This window comes from Ascaphus truei, chromosome 16, assembly GCF_040206685.1.
Source record: "Ascaphus truei isolate aAscTru1 chromosome 16, aAscTru1.hap1, whole genome shotgun sequence".
NCBI classification, from domain to species: Eukaryota; Metazoa; Chordata; class Amphibia; order Anura; family Ascaphidae; genus Ascaphus; species Ascaphus truei.
Window position 1 is genome coordinate 1737024 of NC_134498.1, and position 12479 is coordinate 1749502.

Consider the following 12479-nt stretch of genomic DNA (forward strand, 5'->3'; position numbering starts at 1 on the left):
AGAGAGAGAGAGAGAGAGAGCAGCAGAGAGGGAGAGAACAACAGCGAGATAGAGAACAACAAAGAGAGAGAGAACAACAGAGAGAAAGAGAATATAGAAGAGAAGAAGATCAAAAAGAGAGAGAACATAGACACAAAGAGAGAGAACAACAAAAAGAGAGAGACTATCAAAGAGAGAGAGAACAAAAGAGAGAAAGAGATTTAAGAAAAAAAAGGGAAGATAGAAGAAGAGAAAGATGTGAACCTATAAGAAACCCCAAACCCAGTAGATCCCGCTCACCTATTGGAGCTACGGGATCCAGTGATATTTTGAGCTTGTACACCGCATGCAGCCGCTCCTGTTTTAGAGACAAAGGTGAAGAGTCTTTCGTGCCGTCTTGCCATCTGTTCTTGAAGTCCACACCACCGGAAGCTGTCCGTCCTCGACGGATGTGACATCAGACGCCGGTTACCGCGATCGGACCGAGGGAGTTTCAAACCGAAAGGCCAGACTATCACCCCTCCTGATGCGAACCACACCGCCTCAAAAGATTCCTTTATGTATCCACAATTGATGTACATATTGTGAGTACTTTTCATATGTTTTTATCTATATAAATTCTTTGCCTATTGGTCCATACCATGGTCTCTCCTTGCTGTTTTACATAAATGCAACCCTGAGTGAGAGTGCTCCTGAATATCCTCCAATCTTGCTTTCCTGCTAAAACGCTGACTCTTCACTTACCTGTTGTAAGTAGGAGATTCACTCGAGCCAAGATCTTATCTGTTCCACTATTGTGTGATTTTATGACACTATTGTTGTGTTTTTTCCTTTTGGGGTGTTCCTGAAAATTGCCCCCTTCACATTTTGGATATCTGATACATATTTTTATAAAATCGATTTAAAATACAGTTTATTAAAACACAAATAACAGACCTAAAGTAGACCTATAATAAAAGAAACAGAGATTAGTACAAATATCAACTTAAATTAATTCTATCTGAAAATGAGAGGTTTATACTTGTAGATAACAAACAGAGAGAATAGGGGAGTGTTGCACTAACTCATTCAGTATAGAGCTCACACATCTATATCTTCATTCAACCCTTTTAGAGACAGTGTCCAATTTATGAATCCAAAGTGTCTCTTAGGTTGACAAATTTTTAACTCTATAGACCCCCCCCCCTCCTATTACATGGGACATGTTGGATACCTTTAAATGTAAGTGAGGATGGATCCTTATTATGGTGCATCAAGAAATGACGGGATACACTATGTTTATCATAATCACTCCTGATGTGCCTAATATGTTCCTTAATGCGTATCTTCAGAATACGCTTGGTTCTGCCAATATATTGCAACCCACAAGCACATTCGAGTAAGTATACAATAAAGACAGATGTGCATAATATGAAGTCTTCAATTAAGAAGATTTCCTTAGATGTTTTAGAAATTACTTGTTTCTTGTCCGGATGAAGGTATTTGCAAACAGAACATTTGCCACAAGCATGATTACCTGAAGGTTTAACACCTAACCAACGTTTGTTTCCTATATTGTACTGTTCTTTGCTGATATCACTAGGGGCCAACATATTTTTTAAATTCTTGGCTCTCCTATAGATAAATGTAGGAGTTTTGACAAGGTGAGTACCCAGAACAGAATCAAGATGTTCCAATGCTTCATAATGATATTTTCAATACATTTATGAACTGAGTTGTAATTTGTAATGAAATCAACATCAATATTATCATCAGTTACAGTGACTTCTTTCTTGTTTTTTGTAATAAACATGTTATCCCTATCCATGAGTCTCACTATTGCAAGCTCTTTTCTGAGGCCATGCATAGGGTAGCCTCTTTCAATGAATCGAAGCAGGAGCTTATTGGCCTGTTGGTCAAAAACCTCGATACTGCTGCAGTTTCTCCTTAATCTGGTAAATTGGCCACCTGGGATATTGCAAATCCAAGAGTTCTTATGATTACTCGTGGCCATCAGGAGATTGTTCATGTCTACTTCTTTAAAGAAAGTCTCAGTAGTCACAATACCATCATTTGAAATGATCAGTTTAAGATCTAGAAATTCTACTGACTGTGGATCGGTGGTATGCATAAAATTTAAATTATGATCATTTTGATTAAAAAAAGACATGAACTGGTTAATGGACTCAAGGTCACCATCCCACACACACAGGATATCATCTATATAGCGCCGCCAAACTATGATATTCTTACTGAATGGATTATTGGTCCAGATATGCTGATTTTCCCAATCTCCTACATACAGGTTTGTGAAGCTAGGGGCAAAACGTGTCCCCATTGCTGTACCGCAAACCTGTATGTAGAAGTCCGAGAGCAACATAAAATTATTGTGTCCCAAGATGAAACTTATACACTCAAGAATGAATTTTTTAATTAGTTTATGTAGCGATAAATCATTTGTGAGGACCAGATGAACGGCTTCTATAACCTTCAAATGAGGGATGTGGGTGTATAACGCATGGATATCGCAAGTTAACCACTTATTGGTGCTTTTCCATTCAAAGTTTTTAAACAATCTAAGGACTGCAGTAAAATCTTTCAAATAAGAGTGAAGTTTTCCAACATTGGGCTGAAGAAAGAAGTCAACGAATTGGGACAAATTAGCAGTCAGTGATTGTATCCCCGAAACAATAGGTCTACCGGGGGGGTTGATAAATTTATGCATTTTCGGCAGGTGATAAAACACAGGTATTTTTGGAAAACCTGAATACAAAAATGTATATTCAACCGATGAGATAACAGATTTTGAGGCTGCATCATCCAAATGTATTTTTAGTAAACCCAAAAATTCTTTTGTCGGATCTGTGCTAAATCTTTTATAGAAGGAAGCGTCATCGAATAATCTATGAGCTTCTTTTTCATAGTCACTCCGATTTTGAAGGACGCCGCCTCCTCCTTTGTCTGCCTGTCTAATAATTAAATTACTATTATCCTTCAACATTTTTAAAGCAAGATTTTCTTTAGTGTTAAGTTTGTGTTTAATTTTTCCTATTTTAAAGTCACGTGTCAGAGCGGTAAACTCATTGTTCACCATATTGAAAAATGTATCAATATGGTGACCCTTTGATTGTGCGGGATAGAATTTGGATTGACTTTTAAATAGAGTGTGTTTAATAATAATAACAGTGTCATTATCTACATCAGGAACATTCGGTACAGCAATATCGGCCACACCAGGAGTGGAATTTGACTCACATTTTAGAAAATGCCTCTTAAGTGTCATATTGCGTGTAAACTTATGTAAGTCTTTAAACAATTGGAAAGAGTTTGGCCCACAGGACCTGGAAAGGTTAAACCTCTATCTAACACATTCATTTGATCTGTGGTCAAAATGACAGATGAGAGATTAAAGATCCCCTTCTTGATGAGGCCCTTTTCGCTTGAATTCTGGATCCCCCTCTCGTTCCTCGTCGGACAGAGATCTTTTTTTCTTTTTGCCCTGAGGGGTTCATTGGGAGGTTCTCGATACTTGCTCCCCTTTGTCCGATTGCGGAGCCAGTCTTGTTTTGATTAATTCTAAAAAAGAAGGGGATGAACGACTAAGGGAGTGGGAACTTGATTCCCTCCTAGCATTTGAATAAATATCAATATTTCTTTTTACATCTGGATTGGGTTTGCATTTCTCTTCATACCTATAATTCTGAATATAGTTTTTACCTTTGTAGTTAGGGTTACGGAAATGTTTCTCATGTCTATGATTAGGAGAGTTTCTTTTAGAAGAATCATTTCTACTTTGATTCTCCATATGATTTTGGTATTGTGTATTAGGTCTATAGTTGCCATCATCTGGGCGTCTTGACCTTGAATGGGAAGAACCCATATTTCCCCTTTTGTAACTGACATAGGTATTGCCCACCACTCTTCCTCTCTCTTCTGTTTTGGCCCAATCTCTCTGTTTGTTATTATGATAATCTAATTTATCACGTTAAAAAAATTATGTTTAATTTGCAAAATGTCTTCCTCTTCATGTTCAAATTTTAACCTGAGCTCATGTTCAAGTTCTGAACAATCATTATTAATGATTATTGGCTCAAGATCCTTAATTGTTTTTAAAATACCTTTTTCTAGAGTCTTGATAGTATGACTCCTCTCACATATAATTAACCTCATAAGGTCCATTGAACATTCGTCCAATATTCTGTTCCATTCTTTTATAAAGTTTATATTATCCTTACCGAAAGTAGGACTCTTCATCTTGGGAGACACTAATTTTATGTTCCTCTCGGACTTCTACATACAGGTTTGCAGGACAGCAATGGGGACACGTTTTGCCCCTAGCTTCGCAAACCTGTATGTAGGAGATTGGGAAAATCAGCATATCTGGACCAATAATCCATTCAGTAAGAATATCATAGTTTGGCGGCACTATATAGATGATACCCTGTTTGTGTGGGATGGTGACCTTGAGTCCATTAACCAATTCATGTCTTTTTTTAATCAAATGATCACAATTTAAATTTTACGCATACCACCGATCTACAGTCAGTAGAATTTCTAGATCTTAAACTGGTCATTTCAAATGATGGTATTGTGAATACTGAGACTTTCTTTAAAGAAGTAGACATGAACAATCTCCTGATAGCCACAAGTAATCATAAGAACTCTTGGATTTGCAATATCCCAGGTGGCCAATTTACCAGATTAAGGAGAAACTGCAGCAGTATCGAGGTTTTTGACCAACATGCCAATAAGCTTCTGCTGAGATTAATTAAAAGAGGCTACCCTATGCATGGCCTCAAAAAAGAGCTTGAAAGAGTGAGACTCCTGGATAGAGAAAACATGTTTATTCCAAAAAACAAGAAAGGAGTCACTATAACTGATGATAAAATTGATGTTGCTTTCATTACAAATTACAACTCAGTTCATAAAAGTCTTGAAAATATCATTATGAAACATTGGAACATCTTGTGTAATGATTCTGTTCTGGGTACTCACCTTGTCAAAACACCTAGATTTATTTATAGGAGAGCCAAGAATTTAAAAAATACGCTGGTCCCTAGTGATATCAGCAAAGAACAGTACAATATAGGAAACAAAATTTGGTTAGGTGTTAAACCTTCAGGTAATCATGCTAGAGGCAAATGTTCTGTTTGCAAATACCTTCATCCGGACAAGAAACAAGTAATTTCTAAAACATCTAAGGAAGTCTTCTTAATTGAAGACTTCATATTATGCACATCTGTCTTTATTGTATATTTACTCGAATGTGCTGTTGTGTGGGTTGCAATATATTGGCAGAACCAAGCGTATTCTGAAGATACGCATTCAGGAACATACTGTAGTGCCGACGGTTATTCTAACACAAACCAGTGGCAATCGCCAAAAAAACCCAGGTACATGCTGGGCACATGCTGGGTCATGTTTAAGGCAAGTTTAAGGCAATTCTGCATTGACGAATGGCCCATCAGATTAAAAGCGGGGGTCCCTGGCAGTCCCATTCAAACTGAATGGGACTGCCAGGAACCCCTGCTGTGTTAATCTGATGGGTCATTAGTCAAAGCAGAAATGCCTTAAACTAACCAGGTTACACTCAGCATGTACCCCGCATGTAACCGGGCTAGTTTAATGCAAGCCTTAGAATACTTGTTGTATCGTCTGTATTAGGAACATCAGGAGTGGTTTTGATAAACATAGTGTATCCCGTCACTTCTTTCAACTTAAATTTTATTTAGAACTTACATGGTTTACAAACACTTCTTGATGCACAATCATAAGGATCCATCCTCACTTACATTTAAAGGTATCCAACATGTCCCATGTAATAGGAGGTAGGGGCGGGGGCAATAGAGTTAAAACTTTTTCAACCCAAGAGACATTTTGGGTTCATAAATTGGACACTGTCTCCAAAAGGGTTGAATGAAGATATAGATGTGTGGGCTCTATACTGAATGAGTTAGTGCAACACTCCCCTATTCTCTCTGTTTGTTATATACAAGTACTGTATAAACCTCTCTTTTTCAGATTGAATTAATTTAAGTTGATATTTGTACTAATCTCTGTTTCTTTTATTATAGGTCTACTTTAGGTCTATTATTTGTGTTTTAATAAACTGTATTTTAAATCGATTGTATAAAAGAATGTATATCATTAACATTAGTTTACAGCTGACACGAATACCGCGAACAGGATTGGTTGTAAATGCTTAATTAGCCAGCCAGTGGGGAGAGCGGGTAGGTTTATAGTGCTTCTGTTAGCAGGGCCGCCAACAGAAATTGTGGGGCCCGGGACAAACATTTTAAGCAGCCCCCCCATGTTGGCGTTATTACCCGCCCCCCCCCATTTCACACCTCACGAGCCTCCTCCCTTTCCCCCACCCTTCCAATGTATTTCTCTCCCTTCTGTCTCACCCCATCTCACTCTCCCGCCTCGCATGTATTTCTCTCTCCTGCTTCTCACTAAGGCTGCAGCATTTACGCAAGCACGCGCGGGTTATCAATATACAAATAAATGTAGAAGGGTTATCAAAAACATGCTGTACTACAAATAACACTTCTCCATACAGACACACTAAAATAAAATCAATTTCCTTTAATAATCCTATCTGATCTTACAATCAAAATCCTCAAATGCCAATCAAAAACCTCAAATGACAATCAAAACATTGCATTTACATTGTATATATGATGCATACAATCTATGCACCATATAAATTCTGTAAATGAATGTTAACAATAACATTCAAAACAAAATACCAATACCTCCAAACAAGTATACTATTTTAAGCAATCCAGTAAACATACATCAATTAGCATTCATTAATGACATCCCTAAACAATTTAATTGGCATCCCTAACAAACTAAACAATTAACTAATTCAAGCGTTCAACAGAACAAATAATCCTGTGAAAAAATATAAGTACCAACAAGAATACAATATAGAAAAGCAAGGCTGACCCTGACCTAAACTACACCATACTACAGCAACAATTACTTCTATCTAATTTTAAAATACATTATACACACATTTAAGCATAGCAGCCTAGCCAAATTAATGTAAAACACAGCAAATCAAGCTTTTAAAACAACATAATTTCTTACCCTGTATGTATATATCTCTCTAGACATACATACATACAGTGTCAAGAAATGATAAAGCAAAGAATAAAAAATATACACATGTAAAAAGCCTTTAAAATAAAAATCAAGTTAAATAAAATAAATTTCTTTAGTTCACTTACCATTACTTGACCACACCGACTCCCGTTGAACAGCTTACTCACGAACCAATCCACCAGGCACAGGAACCCATAAAATAATAAACCATAAAAAAATAAACATTACACTAAAAATCCAAATCAATCCACGGGTCTTCTATTTGTAATCCATCTTCATCTGTATTCTTCTTTCTTCTATCTTTTCCGGGGTCTTCTTCCCCTCTTTGGCCACGCCCTGGCCTTCTTCTTCTGTAGGAGGTCCTTCCTCCTCGGCGCCTGGCTTCAAAATGAGATGACATAGGCTTTTAAAGGCCTATGACGTCACATTTTCATCATGGTTCCCACGGCCCTGATTGGGCCGTGAAAACCATGTGTTTTGGCCAATGCAAAAAAAAATTATGACGTCACTTAAAGGCAATGAAAGCACAGCCAATCAGAATGGCTTTGCTTTAATTGCCTTTAAGATGACGTCATTAAAAGAAACATGGCCGGCCTCACATGGTACGGCAGCCAATCAGAGCATGGGAACTCCATCCAAACACTGATTGGCTCTAGTAGACCATGTGACAGAGGCTTGGGGAAGAAAGGATATGACGTCATTGAAAGCCTGTTACATGGTACTAGAACCAATCAGAGTAGGGATAGACTTCCCACGCTCTGATTGGCTACCGTACCATGTGAAGCCAGCCATGTTTCTTTTAATGATGTCATCTTAAAGGCAATTGAAGCAAAGCCATTCTGATTGGCTGTGCTTTCATTGCCTTTAAGTGACGTCATCATTTTTTTTTCTCGGCCAAAACACATGGTTTTCACGGATCAATCTGGGCCGTGAGAACCATGACGAAAATGTGACATCATAGGCCTTTAAAAGCCTATGTCGTCTCATTTTGAAGCCAGGCGCCGAGGAGGAAGGACCTCCTACAGAAGAAGAAGGCCAGGGCATGGCCGAAGAGGGGAAGACGACCCCGGAAGAAGATAGAAGAAAGAAGAATACAGATGAAGATGGATTACAAATAGAAGACCCGTGGATTGATTTGGATTTTTAGTGTAATGTTTATTTTTTTATAGTTTATTATTTTATGGGTTCCTGTGCCTGGTGGATTGGGTCGTGAGTAAACTGTTCAACGGGAGTCGGTGGGGTCAAGTAATGGTAAGTGAACTAAAGAAATGTATTTTATTTAACTTGATTTTTATTTTAAAGGCTTTTCACATGTGTATATTTTTTATTCTTTGCTTTATCATTTCTTGACACTGTATGTATGTATGCATGTCTAGAGAGATATATACATACAGGGTAAGAAATTATGTTGTTTTAAAAGCTTGATTTGCTGTGTTTTACATTAATTTGGCTATGCTGCTATGCTTAAATGTGTGTATATTGTATTTTAAAATTAGATAGGATTAATTGTTGCTATAGTATGGTGTAGTTTAGGTCAGGGTCAGTCTTGCTTTTCTATATTGTATTCTTGTTGGTACTTATATTTTTTCACAGGATAATTTGTTCTGTTGAACGCTTGAATTAGTTATTTGTTTAATTGTTAGGGATGGCATTTAAATTGTTTAGGGATGTCATTAATGAATGCTAATTGATGTATGTTTACTGGATTGCTTAAAATAGTATACTTGTTTGGAGGTATTGGTATTTTGTTTTGAATGTTATTGTTAACATTCATTTGCAGAATGTATATGTGCATAGATTGTATGCATCATATATACAATGTAAATGCAATGTTTTGATTGTCATTTGAGGTTTTTGTTTGGCATTTGAGGATTTTGATTGTAAGATCAGATAGGATTATTAAAGGAAATTGATTTTATTGTAGCGTGTCTGTATGGAGAAGTGTTATTTGTAGTACAGCATGTTTGTGATAACCCTTCTACATTTATTTGTATATTGGTTCATCATGTGTGTGTATATATATTTATATATTATATATTATATATTTATTATATTATATATATATATTTATATATATATAGTTGCATGATGAAGCTACTGTATACATTCATGGGTGAAGGGTGGGTATCGGGCCAGTGTGGCTTAACCCTTTAATTACCTTTGCGGTAATTATCCGATAAGGTGTTTAAGGGGTTAATTGATATCTGAATGTAATTGCAATGTATTGGCTTTGTATTGGCTATGTATTTTGTGGGCAACGAAAGACCAGGATGTTGCTGGCGATGGGGGCTTCTTATTGATGAGGTCAGTAGTACTTTATTTATTGTAATATGCTAGTTAATGTGATTAATACTGGGCAAATAATCTATTATCCCTATCTGGATAATAGTTATTTTGCACATTATTGTACTGTAGGTGTTGGGGGGGGGGGTGTATGTATTGAATGTATAGGCCAGGTTTATTTTTTTTACATTCAGGGTTTGTTCCGTGGGTCTGAGTGAGACCTCTGGAGACTACCTGCGGTCTCCTCGGGTATCTCACGGGTATCAGGCTGGTGGTTCCACGGGTGACACCTGCGGGGATGAAGCAGTGGCCTCACATCTGTGGGGGCACCGCGGACCCGTAGTCTGCGGGGATGAAGCAGTGGTCCCACATCCGTGGGGGCACCGTGGACCCATAGGTGTGGCGATGAAGCGGTGGTCCCACATCCGTGGGGGCACTGCGGACCCGTAGTGAGCACCCATGAGTTCCCCAGACCCCTGTGGGAACTACCCGAGGCACCGCAGACACCTGTGGGTCTGACCCGGGGCTCCCAGACATCCGCAGGCCTACCATGGGGACCCAATTGTGGCCCACGGTGACCCAAGGAGACCACCTGGGGGCCATGGCGCTTGGCGGGACCCACCAACAGGCCTCCAGAACCTGTTTGAAATGAGCTGCTGGTACCCTGTAGGTCTGTAAGTGTTAGGATGTGCTCACCACAAACGAGACGGGACCACGGTGCTGAGGTGGGAAGGTAGGAACACCACCCACAGCCACGAGGGCACGTCTTGAAAGTAGATTGGTCGGGGATTCCGGATCGGGGCAGGAGAGGTACGGTTGGTAGAGAGTGCCGTTTGCCAAATCCAGGGTTAGAGAGAGGGACGTTGTCGTTTACCGTAAGCCAGGATCGGGATGCCAGAGGTGCGGAGAGTCGAGTTGCCGTGTGCCGAGTTCGGGATGCCAGAGGTATAGGAAGACGTAGCGGAAGCCGGTTTGGTACACGAGGAGGTCTGTAAAATAGAACTAGGGAGGCAGAGAATGGTAAAGACAACTGGAACTATGCTCAGCCAAAGAACCAGTGATTTTGGCAGGTATATACACTGGCGACACACTTTATTCGAGCTCGGCTAGTCCCACGAATTCGGGTATACCCGGGTGTATTGAGGTTTGTGACTGTTTTCTGCCCGAGTGCATTGAGGTATTTTCCAAGCAGGGATTGAAGCATTTTATTCCCGCTGGCTGCAATACTGCACAGTATATATATATATATACTGCATTACAATTCATGAATTTATGCCATCTGGTAGACACGCGAAGCATTGCAGCCTATTAAATCCTAATCATTATCATTTAACAGATCAGCCGCCTGTCAGCCAGGCATGAACCCAGGCTGGGAAGGCAAACGCAACGGGGCTTGTCAGAGGTGAGGAGCGGCGCATTCCAGGTATCTGCCAGGTACATACTGGGTATTTGCTCGAATAAAGTGTGTCGGTGCAGTAAAGGAGAGAGGGTCCAATAGCATTGCAGCCATAAAGGGGTGTGTAGAAGGAGCCAGCTGCAGCAGGGATAGGTCCCTTATGAGTCCCAGGAGATGAGGCATAAAGGGCAGCAATCTGGCTGCATTCAATAGCAGCGAGAGTTTGGTTCAATGTACCTTTAAGAGGCGGTTGCGCCTCCGTGTGGCCGCGCCTCTGTGTAGCAGCGCCCGCGGCTGCGTGCGCGGCCCCACGCCCTGATCCTAGGGCAGAAGAGGAAGAACAACGGGTGCGCGCGCGCACTGTGCAGGAACTCGCGCGCCTCTCTCCGGCGTCCCTGCGAGCCACGAGGATGTCAGGCGAGGCAGCAGGTAAGTGGCTGCCCGGCTTCCCCGACACACCTGAAGTTTGAAGTGAGGTAAGCGGGGGTACGGGGAAGCAGAAGGGGCACAGCAGGAGCAGCCAGATGGTCGGGAAGGTGGCACAAAAATGCACGCGAGTGGAGGGGGTGCACGGAGGAGATGCGGCTGGCGCCCGGTCTAGTTTCAGCGCCAGCCGGAGTAAGCCCCGGTCAACCGGCGGCTTTTGTTAGAATAAGCTGTGCCGGGACAGTATATATATAAATATATATATATATAATATATATATATTTATTTATTTATATTCATTTATTTATTTATTTAGAGATATTTATTTATTTATTTCGTGTGGGGCTGCTGTGTGTGAGTATTTTTAATTGTGGGTAGCGGGTGTGGGTGAAGGGGGTATTAGCTCCAACGGTGGTTATTTAGGGCTTGCGGGTGGGTAGCGGGAGGCCTTAACCCCTTCATGACCATAGCGGTATTAACTGCTACGGCCGTGAAGGGGTTAAGTGTACCCGCAACCCCCCCGCAAGCCCTAAACAAACAACAAGGGCCAAATACCCCCTTCACCCACCCCTGCTACCCACAATAAAACTGGCACGGTGGGTTAACCCCTTCATTGCCTTAACGGTTAGCCGCTAAGGTAATGAAGTGGCCTGTACATGTCTTTTTCCTGCCTCGGATGCATGCCGGGGGCCTCCGGTGCTGGTATTAATGGGTATCAGCTCCGGAGACCCCCGGCATCAATCCCAGGCAGGTAAAAGGGCTGATTTTTTCTAAGTGTCGTCATTGCCGATGCTTCTCCTCCACCAAGTTGCCAACTTTAGTTGGCGAGCTGCATTGCCGAAAAACTCTCCATTCTGGAGTGCCGATCAGCAGCGAAAAGCTGATCGGGGCTACCTGAATTCCACCGAGTTCAAAAAGTCCCGATAAGTGGCTTGGCTGCCGATAAGTTTTTATCGGGAACAAAACTTGCCGATAATTTCCACTTATCGGCGCTTAAAGAATCGGGAGGCAAAAAATGCCGAAAAAAGCCTTATCGGCGCTTACTGCATAGAGCCCAAGGTCTCCTCTGATCGTGGCCTCATGGCTTTCCAGAGCATCGCCGAAGATGAGACTGAGCCTTTGTTGAGAATGAAATATTTTTTAAGGGCTTGTCTAATTTTTGTCTCTATTTCTGGATGGTTCAGTAGTGAGTCATTTCCAATGGAAAAAAGTTATTTTTAGAAAGGGGAGGGTGAGTCAGGTCAATTATGCATAGTCTGACCATGTTATAGGCCCTTTATCCGAATGTGAGGAGAATATTTTG

General features: G+C 40.7%; 1 protein-coding gene across 1 annotated transcript in view; it reads right to left on the bottom strand.

Annotated features, from left to right (window-relative positions):
• Positions 1 to 3466: 3466 nt before the first annotated feature.
• Positions 3467 to 12479, bottom strand: part of LOC142467649 (uncharacterized) — a 47929-nt gene continuing 38916 nt past the window's right edge. The window contains exon 4 of the mRNA XM_075573593.1: positions 3467 to 3930. Within this exon, the coding sequence (XP_075429708.1) occupies positions 3467 to 3930 (464 nt within the window). The remainder of the gene's footprint in view (positions 3931 to 12479) is intronic.